Here is a 16,178-nt window from a genome sequence, read left to right on the forward strand (position 1 = left end):
CTACCAAAAGAAGGATTAGACTCTCTTCTTCCATCAGGGAAAAAAAAAGTGTATTTGTATCACACACCTGTTGAAAACACTGGGGAAAAGACCTTGTTGCAACATGGCCCTGGGGTGATCTCTTATTGTACTTTGCTGCCACCTAAAGGCCGTATTTTGTATTAACTATGTTGCTTTAAGCGACCTCTTCAGGTCAGAGGCTCCATCAAAGCCTTCTTTATGCGCTAGCATAAAAAAACAAAAAAACATGTGAATACGTTTTTGAGACTAGGGCTGCACGATATTGGAAAAACATGCGATATGCGATATACTTGCTGAACATAGCGATATCGATATTATTGCGATATTTAACATTTACCTAAAGAAATTACATTTTTATTACCTAATGAAAGAAAAACATTTTTCATGGGGCAAAATAAGCAACCTTCATGTAATCTTAGTTAATTAATTGTAATTATGTCTTGATAATTTTCAACTATTGAATGGCGATGCAGATTTTAGTTAGCATCTGACTGGTCAAATTCATATAAAAAGCATAAAATTCCATATAAAACTTATTGCGTGCCTTTGCGATATGCATATTGCAAGGGCCAATATAGCGATATCGATATTTTTTCGATATATTGTGCAGCCCTATTTGAGACAATGACAATATTAAAAATAGAACGTGTTTATACGTTTTTGGGAGCAAATGAGTCAAAAACGTATAGGTCGGGACTCTGGAGAAATAGTTCATCTGTAACATACTGTAGTGTGGTACTGCTAATGTGGAGTAAACGTTTTTGACTGGTGAGTATGTTGTATTTGTGAGTATGTTTGAATGTTTTTAAATACGTTTGAAGTTGAACCCACTCACCAATATGTTCTAACATGCAAGTACGTTCGACATACTCACAAATCCGTTCAAACATACTCGCAAATCCTATTTTCCCTAAATGCCACGGGGTATTACTTGCGCATGAGTGAGTAAAAAACAAACAAAAACTTTGCATTTGGCCCTCATGACACCAATACGTTTAAAAATTAAATTAATGGTAAACATTTTTTCTTTGTAACTTTTACGATGTATTTTGTCTGCAGTGCATGAATTAGGTTCAGCATTTTTCCCCATAATGCTACAGGGTATTTACTTGCACATGCACAAGTTATACCCAGTGGCATTGTGGGAAAATAGGCTATATTTGTAGCATTTAGCCGGCAAGTACATTCAAACGTAGTCGCGAGCATGTTCGAGCAGTTTTGCAAGTATGTTCAAACGTTGCATATTTGTGCATATGCTCGTATTTGCGTGTACGTTCGAACACGTTTACTCTACATTGGCAGTTCCATGCTGCCGTAATAAGGACTGTTTTTGGACGAACCAAATGTGTCTGAGGTAGTTCTGAGCCCGGTAGCTGGTGTCTCTCCACTATCTATATTTATTTATTATTTATATTTAACATTGAAGAAGATAATTAGTTACATATTTGACCTTGAGGTTTCAATAAACCTGACATGCGTGGATGCTATTTTCCTAATGCGAGGGCAAATAAACAAAGACACAAAAGCAAGACAGAAAAGCTATTGTTCACCGTTCACTGCCATTTGGAATTCTAAACAAAGGCCGTTTCTCTCTACACAAAAGCGTGCAACAATGTAATTTACTAACAAAAGATGATTTAATAAAAACACAGGATGTTTTGTTGTTGTACAACTCTCAACACTGTCTCTATAACATTCATGTATGCAGAAAATAAGAATACAAATACCGTAATTAGAAAGCAATCACTCATCATGGGCATCATTCCTAAATAATACACATTAACGGAACAAAACAGAATTAGCATTATAACACTATTCACACTCTAGCTGAAGAGGTGTCAGTGTTGATGATTGTCCATTATCATCATTAAATAATAAAGAACATATTTATCCTCGTCCTTACACCTTGATGCCATACAAAACATTGGCAAAAGCACTTGGCATATTTCAGGAAATCACGTTCGAGAGCTCGGACATCATTTAAAACGTTTCAGCACAATTAGATTTGTTTTTCCCTTCACAAAAACAGTTCACAATAAATAAGACCGGGCATTTATAAATAGTGATATAATTTTATGTCGTTATAGAAATGTACATTGGAACTATGGATTACATTTAAAAATATCCATGTTGTGCTAGAAGTAAAAGAGGTAGTTGATCCAGAGTACGTAATTAAAATAACTTCCCTTTTCAATATTATAAGAGCTATAATAGTTGCACACGAATAATGAGCTTTGCTAAAATGATATGTCAAACTCACGAGAGAACAGTAAGAACCACAGTCCCTTTGGTCTTCTTGAGAATGTCCACAGCTTCAGCGTGTGTCACGCCCTCCAGACAGTGTCCGTTCACCGCGATGATTTGATCGCCTCGTTTCAACCTCCCGTCCTCAATGGCCGCTCCCTGTCCAGCACAATAAAGCAGAAAAAAAAATACAGAATACTGAACAGTGTGATGAATTGCTTGATGATGTGTCCACATGTCATGTGTCTGACCTTGTTAAAGATCGTTTTGATGTAGATGGGCAGGTCTCCATGTGGGCTTCCAAAACCTCCCACGATGCTGAAGCCCAGGCCTGAAGAGTCGCGATCCAGACTGACAGTTTTGTACATCCGGGTGCTGTGGACAGACAAAGTAAAACTTAATTCTGTATACAGACAACTAATATATCGCTCGACTCACTACGACTTACTCAACTAGACTAAGTGCAATTTCTGGAGAAATTGCGTGGGAATGCTGAAAGTAAATTGAGAGATAAATTATGAAATTATAACCTCTGGTTACTGGACAATGCGCTTTACCGACTATGCCACCTGACACCTGGTAATGATAATAATTCATATATATGGAAGTGGGCGGGGAAAGTGATACTTAAAAAAAAAAAAGTCAATGACCATTGAAAATGAATGGGGAAAAGTGGAATTGTGTAAAGTAATGTGGAATCATAGGATATATACCCCGGGAGGTGTGAATTTTTTAAGCTAGTTGAAATTTGAACAATGTAAATTGGAAGTATTATGTGGGAGTTGTTAGGCGGCAAAAAAGTGTGGGGAATAAAAATCATCAATCAACAACATACGGGTATGTGGGATGGCTTCAGCATTCCCACAATGAATGTGGTACTACCATACAACCATGTGAGGTCACTACAGACTAAAACTTCCTACCAGAGATTGTTGTGAAAGCATGACGGGCCACCAGGCTGGTCTGATGGCCGCTCATGTACATCATGAAGGCTGCGTCCTGCTGCCACCTACAGGATACACACAAAAAGTATCTGTTTGCGTACATTTATTAGGGGCTTCTATCTTGAATTTGCTGCTTATTATTATTATTAGTCTGGCATTTCAGGTGTCTTAAATAGGGCCTTTTCAACTCATACATTTCTGCTAACGTAATGCTGTCACTAGCAAATATGTTTTAGAATTGATTATCCAATCGATTAATCGACTGTGATTCATTAAAATTTTGTCTTAAAATGTATTACTTTAGTTTGATATTTGGATTATTTTGTTTATAAGCCAGTGATTCATACTTCATATTCGTATAGTGATAAAAAAAGGGGGGGGTGATGTACTAGTTTCCAAAGTAAAAGCAGATGTTTGCAAATGTCTTATTTTGATTAAAGACAAAAGATAATCAGTCTTCTTTCAGGAAGGACTACAGAACTCAGTGACTCAGTGAGGATTTGGACCATTTTAATAATAAAAAAATATGGCTCCAAATGATTACTTCATGATTAAAAAAAGAAAAGAAAAAAAAAGTAGCCAATTAATTTAATAATTGATTACCGGTACTTGTCGATTAATTTTGACAGCTCTACTAACACATGTAACCTAATCTAGAAACCTGTATCCGAAATTGAACAGCAAGGTGGCCATTTTGTTTTAAAAATACTATCTTGGAGAAATTCCCAGGTTCATACTTTACGAACTCCTTCTAGGGAAGACATTGAAATGAGCCCCATTTGGAAGCATGTTGGCATGAGATGGAAGATTCGGAATTAAGTCATGTCAAAGTTTCAGGGGATATTGCTTTTTTTTTGTAAACAGATTAAACATCATGGGCAGCTATCTCCAATTTCCAGCTTTATATCCTCTGTCTGATCGAGAATAAGACCACATGCAATCAAGGGAACGTGATTTAATTCGGCTAAATATCACTGGCAACTACTGGCAAACATATCCACACTATCAAATGTAAAAGTTTCTCAATTTTCTTCTCAACAAAACTATGTTATCATTTTGGTTACTTCAACATGTTTTGACATTGTGTGGCAGTAAACTTTGACATTACCTGCAGGGTGACAGCGCCGATGGCATTCTTGAGCAAGGCTGCAGCCTGGATGTGAGTCATTCCCTCCATGGATACGTCATTTATGCTGAGGATCCTGTCTCCTAGCTGGTGGGGGGAAAAAAATGTGCAGATGTACCAAATACTGTGGCTGCTAGCATATATTAGCATAATATGTTCATACTGTGTTGTTGATGTTGTAAACGATGTGATCAGTGAAATCTGTTGTAATAATATGCCCGAAAAGGGGGGGAAAAAAGTACCCTACCATTTTTGTGACATCTCAACGACTTGAAACTTCCAACTTCTTCAAACATTTAGACAATTTGTCAACCGTGAACACGTCTCACGTTGTTTGAAATATTGGTCAATAATCTGATAAATATGTATGAGTAGCGCGTCTTGTGAGAAATAAAGTTGACAGATGAGTCGCTGTAATTTGATGGAAATGACAGATGTCGGCTCCTGCTACGTAGTTCGGACGCACGCGCGGGCGCACACACGCACACACCTTTAATTGCTGTGTTTTGGCAGCTGATCCGCTGGTATCCATGGTTGCAATAAAAAGAGGTACGTTGCCATGGGGACTGCCCACTCCTCCTGCTAAAGCGATGCCTAGGGAGTCACGTGGCGCCTGTGATGATGCCACAGTATGCGCATAATGTTGGACTCATTTCATTCAGCAACTTTTTTTGACTCTACTACATTCATATGCTTTCACAACTTGCAAAAAATGTATTCTAAGAGTGGCTAACCTTTTTAATAACAACTTTTCTGTAGTCAGAGTAGTTTTCAAATGCTGTTGGAGCAGAAAGTGAGCAAAGTTATCGTTGTGCATTTTCATTTTTCACATATTAACCATACCAAAATCTATTCTAGTTTGCAGGTATTTAGTATAATTGTAATGTATCATGACAAACAGAAATGGTGACGACTCACTCAGGCTGCCTGTTTTGTGTTCTGTCTCCCTCTGTTGGCCGACAGAAGTATTGGATCCGCTTGAGGGTGTCAGGGTGGAACAGTCCGAGTCTTCACTCTGGATAAAACACAACTTAAAATAGCCCTACATTCACAAAGTAACATTGTTAAATTATTGCATGCACATATTCTATAAACCACAGGCATATTTGAAAAAGTTGATTAAGAATAGATTTATAACCTAAAAACACAAAACAGGTTTTTTCAAGTAGAAAAAAGTTGGGTATGCAAAGAGTTTACCTGGTTCTGTTGTGGGTACTGCAGTCCGGCTTTAAAACGAGCTACCTCCAGGTGGAACACACCACTGCAATTCTGTTACATCAAAAATGATTAATCCACAAAAAAAAATGTATTTTGACATTGTGGTAAACAGACGGGTTGAAATCTGCCTTACCTGCAGAAGCCTCTCTGCAAGGTCTTGTGTTTCTGCACGGACGTCCTCCCCGTTGATTGAGAGGATCTGGTCACCTAGCAACAACCTGCCATCCAAATCCGTTACGCCTCCTTTGATGATATCTGACACAAAGATGCCGGTGTCATTACTGTAAGAAGAAAAGAGAGGTCAAAGTTGTGTCTGTCGCACGGAAAGCGAATACACGATGGCACCTGAAAATGGGCTGTTTTGCATAACGCCACACTTACAGCATATGAAGCACCATCAAAAAATTGCACTCATCGAGAATAATTTATTACGTGTCTGAGATGCAGTGTGATTATTATCTGCCTGTTATGGTCATTGGAGGACGCTGCAACTGAGTGATTTCATTATGTCCTTATATATAGATTGTATATTGTGGAAATGTGATGCTAACTTATGCTAGCAGCCACAATATTTGGTGCATTTGCACAATCCACATTAATATATAGCTTTTAATGTGGAGATGTTACAGTATTTGTCTGATATTATAAATTAAAACAAAATAACTTTGAGGGCTGTTTATAAATGTCTTCAAAAACAAAAAATGGTGCAAGAGAATTAGAATTACAATAACCTGTTGTATCACCCTTCTGTTCTGTTCTGTTTTACTGGATTTTGAAAGGCCCACAGAATATTGTGTTCTATTGCTATCAAAGGATGGAACCTGGTAAATAAATATTAGTCTCTTCTTTGATCAGGGGGGTAAGTATATTTGTATATGTTTCTGTTTTGCAGCAATTAGCATTTGAATATATTCATCAATATTGTGAACACACTTACAAAAAGAGCTTGTTGCAACATGGCCCTGGCTGATCTCTTATACTCTGCTGCCACCTGCTGGCCGTTTTATCAAATAACTACCATTGCTTTAAGCCACCTCTTCATGACAGATGCTGAATCAAAGCCTTCTGTATGCTCTTGCAGAAAACAAAGCAAAAAAAAAAAAAAAACACACATTTGAAAATACGATTTTGGGAGTGAAAGGCAAAGTATTAAAAATGTGTTTACACATTTTTGGATTTGAATGAGTTAATAGACTGCCATTTATAGACATTTTGTTTCATGTTACATGAGTGGCCCTTTTACACCTTCATGACTCTAAATTGTGAGCTCATTTGTGTTATGCATGGTTCAGATTGTGTAGTGTTGACTGGGCTCTATCTTGGCTGAATCCACACTCAGATTAGCTATTGAAAAAGAAACTATTCTAAGGTTTCATACACGGTTTCCATTTTGCACTATGAATGTTTAGATGATGTGTCCAGAAAAAAACAAGAAAAGATATATTTTTTGTGTGCCATTAGTTAAGGCGGGCTGTGATGAGGTGAAGATTAGGTCACATTTTATGGCCAATTTATGCAGAAATTCGGGTCACAACAAAGGGTTTGCATACTTTTCTTATTTGTAAAAACTTTCAGTAGAATTTATGACAGAGCACATGTTCTGCTTACAGCATATTAATTCATTCACTGCCTTTGACAAGTATACTTGTCAATTGTATTTTTTAGAGCGGTGCTAAATGGGGGCGAATCTGAGCATGCTCCACTGTAAATATCAAACTTGGAAACAACTTTACTGATGCCCAACCACCGGTAGATGACATCATAGCCCCATTTTATAGGAAATAAACACAGTTTCAGAGTCCATGGGAGAAATGGCTGTATTTTGGCAAACCTACATTTTTCTGCTGTCAATTATAAAAGAACGGGACGGGACAAAAAGTAGGGAGTCTATTCTGTTATTTGGTAGATTCGGTTTATATATAATTATTGAATGGAATATCACGTGAGTATTGTAAATGTAAAAATTTTCTATAATGACTGGCAGTGAATGAGTTAATTAAAAAAAAAAGAAAAAAGAGAAAAAAAAAAAAAAAAGACTTCTTTCTGATTTAGTCCCAGATCTGAATTTGGACCTCTCAAACCCCCCACCTACTACTAATTTGTTTGTCTTATAATCCTTGAAATATGGAAATTAATTAAGGCTATCCCCCAAAATGGCCTGTTGCCACAAATATCTTAGGTCAAAGGTGACAGCACAATAATAGAAAGTGAGGCTACCCAGTGACAGACATGGATCAATTCCACATGAAGACACCTTTATCAATAATGTTCTCAGGCCAAAGTCATCATTCATCACATCACATGCGACATAATTGGGAAACTCATAAATGAAAAAAAATAAAAATAAATAACCTCATCCATCAACTGAAAGCATCAACATGAAAACTTCCTCCACCTGCTTTCATGGATCAATCAACTCACTGTCAAAAGCAAGAAACTATTTCAGACAAGAATTCATGGCCAAATATAAAGAAAGGCCATTTCAAACTACGATGTCATTAGGTATCTTCTTATTGCTTATGACTCATTATGTAAATTGTACGATAGTGTGCAATTAACAAAATCTCAGATTCCAGTATAAGGTCAGATCAAGTGAAACTGATCGAAACTGATTTCGAATGGTATTGAATTATTATATAAAAAAAATCATCATAATTATATTGAGTAATTAATATTCCATCGTAGACCGTGTTTAACTCATTCACTGCCATTGACGGAAAAATACGTCAATGATGTATTTTGTCGGGGCTGGCAGTGAATGTGTTAAAGTTCATTGAGGCAGTGTGATACTGATCGGCATACCTTTTACCAACAGTGGTGAAGCCCAGGCCTTTGACAGGATGAGGCCTGAGGACGAGACTGAAGACATCCCACAGGTCCTCCTCCCTGTAGGCAACCTGGTGCCTGAAAACGCGCAGCTGAACGTGTTGGGTGGTGAGTCTCAGCACACTAATGGCCTCATCGTGAGTGGCCTGCCTCAGATCGATACCGTTGACCTGAAGAGACATTACAAATAGCATTGTGAATTACTAACAACTCTTGCTAAGTCCTGGTCTACAAAAATATTTCAAACACAACCGGCACTGACAAATGAAACGATATGTACATTCACATTTTGAAAATGAAAACTAAATACATTCCAAAAATAGAAATCAAAGTTTCCTGCATTAAAAAAGTAACTTGCACATTCAATGGTGCAAGTTACTTTGATAAGATCTTCCTAAACTATCAAAGCGCAGTGGTTCGTAAATGGAGTGAAAACACTCAACTTTTAAATAATCTTCCACCATTGAATTTAATTTCCAACCTTTCCAAAATGTATTTTCATAATGAAAAAAAAACACTCCATATTATTGTACATCAATTAAATGAATGGCCAATGTGCTGCTCATTTTGATATTCCTGCCTTCGCCACATAGGGGCACTATAAGACAAACAAACAAATATATCAGTCTGTTCATTCAGAAATCTCAACTCCTCTCAGCTCATGAGTACGGCACTTGTATTAGTCATTCTTTGCAGAGGATCAAGAATATATGATTGTGAGTCCTGTTATATTTTCTGTGTAGATCTATTGCTGAACTATTAGCATTCAATCAATTGCTGCAAGTGGTATATTATAGCACCACAACAGAGATTATATTCAGTGTTAGAATTAAGCTAGCAGACGGAGAGGCTAAACTATGTGGTGCAATTCTCTTTGTTAGTTCAGTTTGATAGAAAAGTTCAATTGGGTGTGACAATAAACATCTTTTTAAAATTAAATCTGCCAATCTACTTCTTGTTGCGAAGGAGTTGAAGTAAATACACTGGCACCATACAACTAGGCAGAAAAAATAAATAAATAAAAATCTCAAAAATTCACAAGATACTTGAGTCGCTCTTATCTTAGGCACCACTGTACAGTTTTGGGACACCAAGCTATTACTGTTACATGTTCAAAGGTGACATATTTTGGATCTGTTCTCCCATTGGCAGTTATAACAGAATGCACTCTTCTGGGAAAACATTTTAGATTTTATGCATTTAAGAGAGGAAGTTAGTTTTATGTGCATAGAACAGTGATTATACATATAATGAAACCAATACAAGTAATATAAAAGGTCTAAATATAGAGAATAGACACGAATTCTGTACATTCTGAGACTTGCCCTCAACAATGTCAGGCGCTACAGTACAGTGACACCTACTGGAAATCTACATGAATACCACAAACTTTGCGCAAGCATTTCAATTTGGTGAGTTTTTCGGTACCTTGGCTGACTTTCACGTCAAACAAATAATTGTTGATCGTACCTCAAATATCTGGTCTCCAGCCTGCAGCCTTCCATCCCTCTGCGCTGCTCCTCCATCATTCACTTCGTGGATTATTACTGACCCCTAGTGGATGATATTAGAAACTACATGGACTACTTGATTGCAATTGGGTGCGCTTAAAAGCAGACGCTAGTGTCTCTTATTAAGGAGAAAAAAGAACATTTTAAATGAGGTGACAACTTAATTATTTATTCATTTTCACTCTCACCAGCAGAGTGTCACATCCTCCAACAATGCTGAGACCCAGGCCCACATTTCCTTTCAAAATCTCAATAGTGGTTTCCTTGCCAGCCACAACGGGACAGTTAAGCGGGTCAGACGCTGAAGTGGATGCACGCCAATCAGAAGGCTCCTTAGGAGTACTCTGCTTCGCACTGAGGGCCAAGGAGGGGTCCAAAAGGGGCGGTGCTGCTTGATGAGGCTTTGACAAGGGGGATAAAGTCGATGAGGTAGCCTCAGGGCAGCTGACGGACACTTTGACAGTGGCCTGGTGTCCACGAATGAGAAGACAACTAAGTTGTCAATAATTAAATACACCTGATGAAATCCTCCAATGAGGACGGCTTTGTACCTTCTCCACATTCATGCGGGTCCCAGACTCGTCATTCACCGCTTTGACACTGTCGCCAACCTTTCCCATGTTGTCCTGCAAACAGAGTGAAGCATTGAATATGCGAATTTATGTCACACAGGAGTGAGATTAAAATTCAAACACCCTCTGGCCAAATATCTCAATAGCTGTAGCCTTGGGCCCAACATGAAAGCTTATTAGTGGATGACGACATCACGAGCCGGGCATGGAAACCACAAACTCAAGGTTAATCTCGTACAATTAGGAGGAGAAATCGCAAGGGAGAACACTCATCATGAGAACCTTTACAGTTGCATACATTATGCGCTGACATGGCCCTCATTATTGTATTGCATTGGGACACCCTACAGCAAGATAAATTATGGATATGGCAATAAAAGCCTTTTCCTACAAGACTGTTGTGTCGTTGGGAATTTGTGCTCATTTGTGAGGTCCGAGGTCACTGATGTGGGACCTGAGAGTGGGCCCGGCTCACAGCGTCTGATCTTTTCATTGTGAAAGTGGAACAGAAAACGGCTTTTTTCAAACTCTAATTAAATGTGAATTAATGTGTTAATGGATGAAGAGGTGTTCAGTACGTTAGTCTATTGGAGCTATGTGCAATGGGTTTTATTAATAAGTAATGATTTGTATGAAGATAAGATTAACTGAGGTTAAAATCCATTGGGCATTTAAAATTCACTGCTTCAAAGTGACTTTAATTTTGTCCTGACTTATGGGCCAAATAAAGTTAAAGGGACAGCAACATGAAAAATCAAACTTTTTGGAGCTTTTAGCTGTGTTAAAATGCTAATTCCTCACCAAACACATGACAGAAGTGGTGTTTTCCTCCATTTAACCTCTATGAGAAATTCTAGGTCACTCTGCTCTCCAAGCACCAGCCCCTCCCAACCTGAGAAAACGAGGTGGTGGCACTCTGACATCATAAGGTGCGGACCCACCCCCGCACCGCCTCTGCGGACTAAACCCACTTTCTCTGACACCTCCATGGGATAGTGACAAAAGTAGTCTTTATCAGTAAACATTCTGTCCAAATGAATTCAAAGCAATCAATTATCTTTCACATTTACAATGCCAAAGTGCAACGACAATTGCCTGTCTTAAAATCCCCCAGGTTCTGGCTGACAGTCGTGTAAATGAGTAAAACCTTTGCACTTTTGCACTAACTGCTCACGCTCTAAGCAGCAAGTCCCTGGTTCGAAACCAGCCCAAGTTCTTTTTTTTTTTCTTCTCCCTTCTCCACTCCTCCTCTACGATATCTTGTGGCAAGGAGTCGTTTTGTTTCTAATGTTCATTGAAGAATTGGCTTGCGTCAAGTTGCGTGGAGTACGCAGAGCGACCACAGCAGACTGCAGTCAGCTCGCCGGGGGCGCGGCAATCACACGTGGCGAGGTGGGGCTTTACTGAACCGGCGTTTTACTTCCACGTTAGAAAACTAACTAGCATAACACCTAATACTTCATTAAAAAATTGCATCGCCATGGTGTCAAAGGTAAGATTTAATCATTATATGCCTATAGTTAACTGTTGGAAGGGCTTAAAATACCGTGGTGTAATCCCTTTAAGGACAATAATTACATCACCTGTGATGAGTTGACATCTGTAGAGATTCCTTTATGAACTTCAGAATCAGTCTGACTGCTTCGAATGTCATCACCCTTCATAGTTGAGCAGCTATGGGACATTTCAGCTTCTGTTTTATTTCTATGGAAACATCATACAATCTAATATGGTCATTGGGATTTATACTGAATGTGGCTCAGGAAGGATTTGTGTGGCGTCACCTGATGAGAATGATCTTGACTTTCGAAGGAGCATTGTCGATGATGGTGGAGGCATTCTGATGACTGCGTCCGTACAAGATCTGGCCGTTGATCTATAAATCAAAACAACCAGCTGTGTACTTGATCCCATCCATCACCACATGAATCTGATTTCTGTCATCTTCTTCTGCTGTTTCTTGTCAATCATTCCCTCGCTACACATCCCTCCCCAACTCAGCTCTGTAACGCCATCACTCATTGCAAGAATTTCAAACAGCAATTCTTCAAGGTTATTTTTCCTCATAAATCCTAATTCCATTTTTGCTGCTCATGTTTGAGACCTGTACAGTGGACAAATTGGAAATTTTGTGAGAAATAACAGATCAGAAACTAATAGGACTGGGCAATAAATCAAATTAATTCATCCATCCATCCATCCATTTTCTTGACCGCTTACTCCTCACAAGGGTCGCAGGGGTTGCTGGAGCCTATCACAGCTGGCTTCAGGCAGTAGGCGGGGTACACCTTGAACTGGTCGCCAGCCAATCGCAGTCAAGTTAATTCGATTAGCTCATTTGCTCCCAAATGTTTTAAGTGTCCCAAAGACGTATTTATATGTTTATATTTTTTTATGCTAGGGCATACAGAAGGCTTTGATGCAGCCTCTCAACTGCAAAGAACGGGTGACGCAATGGTAGCAATTACAAACAGCCAGCAGGTGGCATCAGAGTATATGAGATAAACCAGGTCCATCTTGAAAACAAGTTGTTTCCCCACAATTCTAATTGGATTTGTGAATAATGATGCAACTTAGCTATATTTTCATGCAAATTGTTGCAAAACGGAGACAAACAGAAATACTTTCTTTCCTGATGAAAGAAGAGACTCTAATCTTTCTTTTGGTAGGTTCCATGTTTTTCTAGCAAAAGAAAACAATATTCTGTGGGCCTTGCAAAATAAGTCAAAATCCAGTAGGGGGTTGATTCAGTGAAAAAGGCTGGGAGTGAATGAGTTAATTGTCATTTTGAAAATCGGATGTTTGAAAATTTGCTAAATCGTGAAATCAACTGTTGTCTTCTAGATTATTAAAAGATGTTCTTATGTTCTGTTACATCCAGATGTTACTGTGAGTTCTAATTTTCCACGAGTGGCAGAATGCTGGATGGGTGGTTTACAAAGACATTTTTACAATAGCTACAATACTACTTAATTGTGGGAATTCAGCACAAACTATCAATGTTAAGTTTGTTAAAACTGATTTAGAATCCGTATACATTATTGTTGTCTGAACAGTTTGCAGAGGAATTATTTTCGAATAAATGAAACCTTAAAATGATGTCTGTTGGGTTTATTAGACTAAAACAGATTAAAATCGTAATCGTCCTGAATGACTGACCAAAAAAAAATATATATATATCAAGATTTTATTTTTTGGCTGTATTGCCCAACCCTAGAAACTAATAATCTAAAAAAAAACAAAAAAAACCAGACAAATCAGACTTTAATCAGCGCCCTCCATTTTTGCTCCCATTCTCTGTCCGTCTTACCTCTAATAACTCATCCCCCACTCGTATTCGCCCATCTAAGCCCGCAGGTCCTTGAGGATCTATATCCGCCACGTAGACGCTCATACGGGCCCTGGAGCTATCTTTATTGCCTGCAAGGCGGATTCCCAAACCATGTTCTGCTGTGCGCTTCTCCAACTCAATCATATGGAGCTTCCCTGACAGGCTGCCATAACGCTGGAGCATCTTTTCTGAAGAGTGGAGAGAAAGCGATTGTTAGGAGAAGAGTAGACGATGGTGAACCTTCAAAAAGTATAGCATGCTGGAGGTAATGAGTGACACTTCATGTGGAGAGCAAGCGGCACACTCCAGAGGGGCACGTGTGGGTGTGTGTTGCAGCAATTTGTCTGGAGGGGATGATGTCAGACATGCTGTCAGAATGCTGAAAGATGGCTGTGTTCAATACAGAATGCACATATCCGGGATGACAAATGCGCGCGTGTGAGACGTCCTTGTCCACTTCATCATTGTAATCATAGTCACATACGAGACACATGAGAGGAGGTGCTCATTTATTTGCGGATTTATTGAGGCTTTATGATGTTTTAATGAAAACAATTTACCAAGTTGAACGAAGTGCTTGATTTGTTGCTTGGGGAGATTGAACCAAACATTCAAAAGGAAATGTTACTTGACTCCTTGGTAAAATTGGTGACTCACATGAAGGAAGTTTTTAAAACTAGAGCATTTCCATCTCAAAAGTTTCATCGTACACCGGTAATTGTCTTACATTACACTGTTATTTCTGCAAGTTTGTGATAACAACGTTTGCTCTGACTAAGAGTGCCAAGATTAGTCGGCTAGCTAGCCACAATTGGCTCTTTTACTGGCACACGTTATAAAAAAAAAAACTTTAATGTGAAGAGGCTTTGTTCATTTACATCATCCTTGAAAACGTTTCATCAGATTTTATCAGATTTCATTGTAATTTCATACACCGGCAGCCCATTGAGAAAAGATACAATGCTGCCATCTGCTGGCCATAGATAGTGTTTTTGATTCCACAACTCATTGACCAGGCAACGCGCCCTGCACTTAGACGGTGAACTGCCCATTGATAAAAGAAACAAAACAAAAGACTTAGTTGACATCATTTAACGTTTATGGCGGCATACATCGTGATTTTACTACTCGTTATTAAACGTTTTTGGCAGTCAAAGAGTTAAGTTGATTAGCAAAATTCTTGACATTTAATAATAATTTTTTTTTCAAGCCTTTTTTTCTCTCAAGACTGCCTCTGTACTTCCTCTGCCTTGCCTGCTTTTCTGTCCTTGACACACATGCACATTTACGGGAATCCAGGTCAGCCGCGATGTAACCGGAAGAGCTACAGCTAACTGGCAATGGAGCCCAAAAGTTTGGCTGTATTTCAAAATTTGCCCTACATGGATGCACAACGGTCATGTATAAGCATCTGAACAGGAAGTATGGTGCGGCTGATTTACGTTCTGATGAAGAAGGACAGTTGTCAGTTAGTTAGCTACTAACATAAGCGTCAACATTAGTAAGCTAGCTATAAACGTTAATGTTAGCTTAAGGCTAATGATGACAATTGCATTAGCCTTATCACACATACAGTAGGCAATGTGTTTGATGCAATGTTACAACAGAGATGCCATGTTTGAAGAGGAAATTTGGTTACGCTTATATCTTATAACGCTATGTTATAGGGCTAAAACAATATGCTCCATTTTTGTTTGATTGACTACTTTCAAATTGTACAGACAAGCAAAACCTATGCATTTATTTTAGTTTTCTTCTAGCACAGTGCCCTGATTTTACACAGATGTTTGCACTCTCGTCTACATTTGTTTGTTTGTTTGTTGAACATATAAACATATTAACAGACAAGTAGTAGAAAATTAAAAAAAAATTCAAATTAAGTCTGATACCTAAGAAGTAAGCAATTCTTCGCCTTCTTTTTTTTATTCTAGTATAAGCTATAGTAGTCCTGTGCAACTATACAAATTCCATAGTTCCATGTTTGGCTCCATTTTAAAACGGGCTAAACAGCTTTAATTAAAAAAAAAAAGCTACAGCGTTTACATGTAAAAGTCGAATTTTTTGCATATGCCTAAAACACTTGAAGCTAAAGAAGGTTATATAAGAATAAGCTGCAAATTACATAATTATGATCCGATTTGTTGATGAATCGCAAAAACATAATTGGTGATTACTAATTATCAAAATGACAGTCCTAGTTCTGACAGAATTGTTGCTTGTAGTGAACTTCTCAGAAAGACGGGAAAAAAAAAAGTCAAAGCACAGACACGGATGATTGGACAAAAAGTCTGACAGACGCATCTGAAAATCTGGTCGCAAATCTTCCCAGAAGAGTGAGAGCTGTTGCAATTGCAAAGCAGCTCCACTTTGTTTTTTTCTTCATTT

General features: G+C 38.4%; 1 protein-coding gene across 4 annotated transcripts in view; it reads right to left on the bottom strand.

Annotated features, from left to right (window-relative positions):
* Positions 1–1,456: 1,456 nt before the first annotated feature.
* LOC144020470 (multiple PDZ domain protein) overlaps positions 1,457–16,178 on the bottom strand; it is a 53,805-nt gene continuing 39,083 nt past the window's right edge. The window contains exons 28-43 of one of the 4 annotated variants that reach the window (XM_077523999.1): positions 13,773–13,981; positions 12,247–12,338; positions 12,046–12,166; positions 10,442–10,516; positions 10,079–10,357; positions 9,850–9,933; positions 8,356–8,549; positions 5,687–5,834; positions 5,533–5,604; positions 5,254–5,377; positions 5,070–5,113; positions 4,826–4,948; positions 4,318–4,422; positions 3,189–3,274; positions 2,517–2,640; positions 1,457–2,424 (exon numbers count right to left, since the gene is read on the bottom strand). In XM_077523999.1, coding sequence (XP_077380125.1) covers positions 2,278–2,424; positions 2,517–2,640; positions 3,189–3,274; positions 4,318–4,422; positions 4,826–4,948; positions 5,070–5,113; positions 5,254–5,377; positions 5,533–5,604; positions 5,687–5,834; positions 8,356–8,549; positions 9,850–9,933; positions 10,079–10,357; positions 10,442–10,516; positions 12,046–12,166; positions 12,247–12,338; positions 13,773–13,981 — 2,027 coding nt within the window. In that variant the 3' untranslated portion in view covers positions 1,457–2,277. The remainder of the gene's footprint in view (positions 2,425–2,516; positions 2,641–3,188; positions 3,275–4,317; positions 4,423–4,825; positions 4,949–5,069; positions 5,114–5,253; positions 5,378–5,532; positions 5,605–5,686; positions 5,835–8,355; positions 8,550–9,849; positions 9,934–10,078; positions 10,358–10,441; positions 10,517–12,045; positions 12,167–12,246; positions 12,339–13,772; positions 13,982–16,178) is intronic. The other 3 variants (XM_077524001.1, XM_077524000.1, XM_077524002.1) reach the window with 3 other exon arrangements.

This window comes from Festucalex cinctus, chromosome 6 (genome assembly GCF_051991245.1).
Source record: "Festucalex cinctus isolate MCC-2025b chromosome 6, RoL_Fcin_1.0, whole genome shotgun sequence".
Classification (NCBI taxonomy): Eukaryota; Metazoa; Chordata; class Actinopteri; order Syngnathiformes; family Syngnathidae; genus Festucalex; species Festucalex cinctus.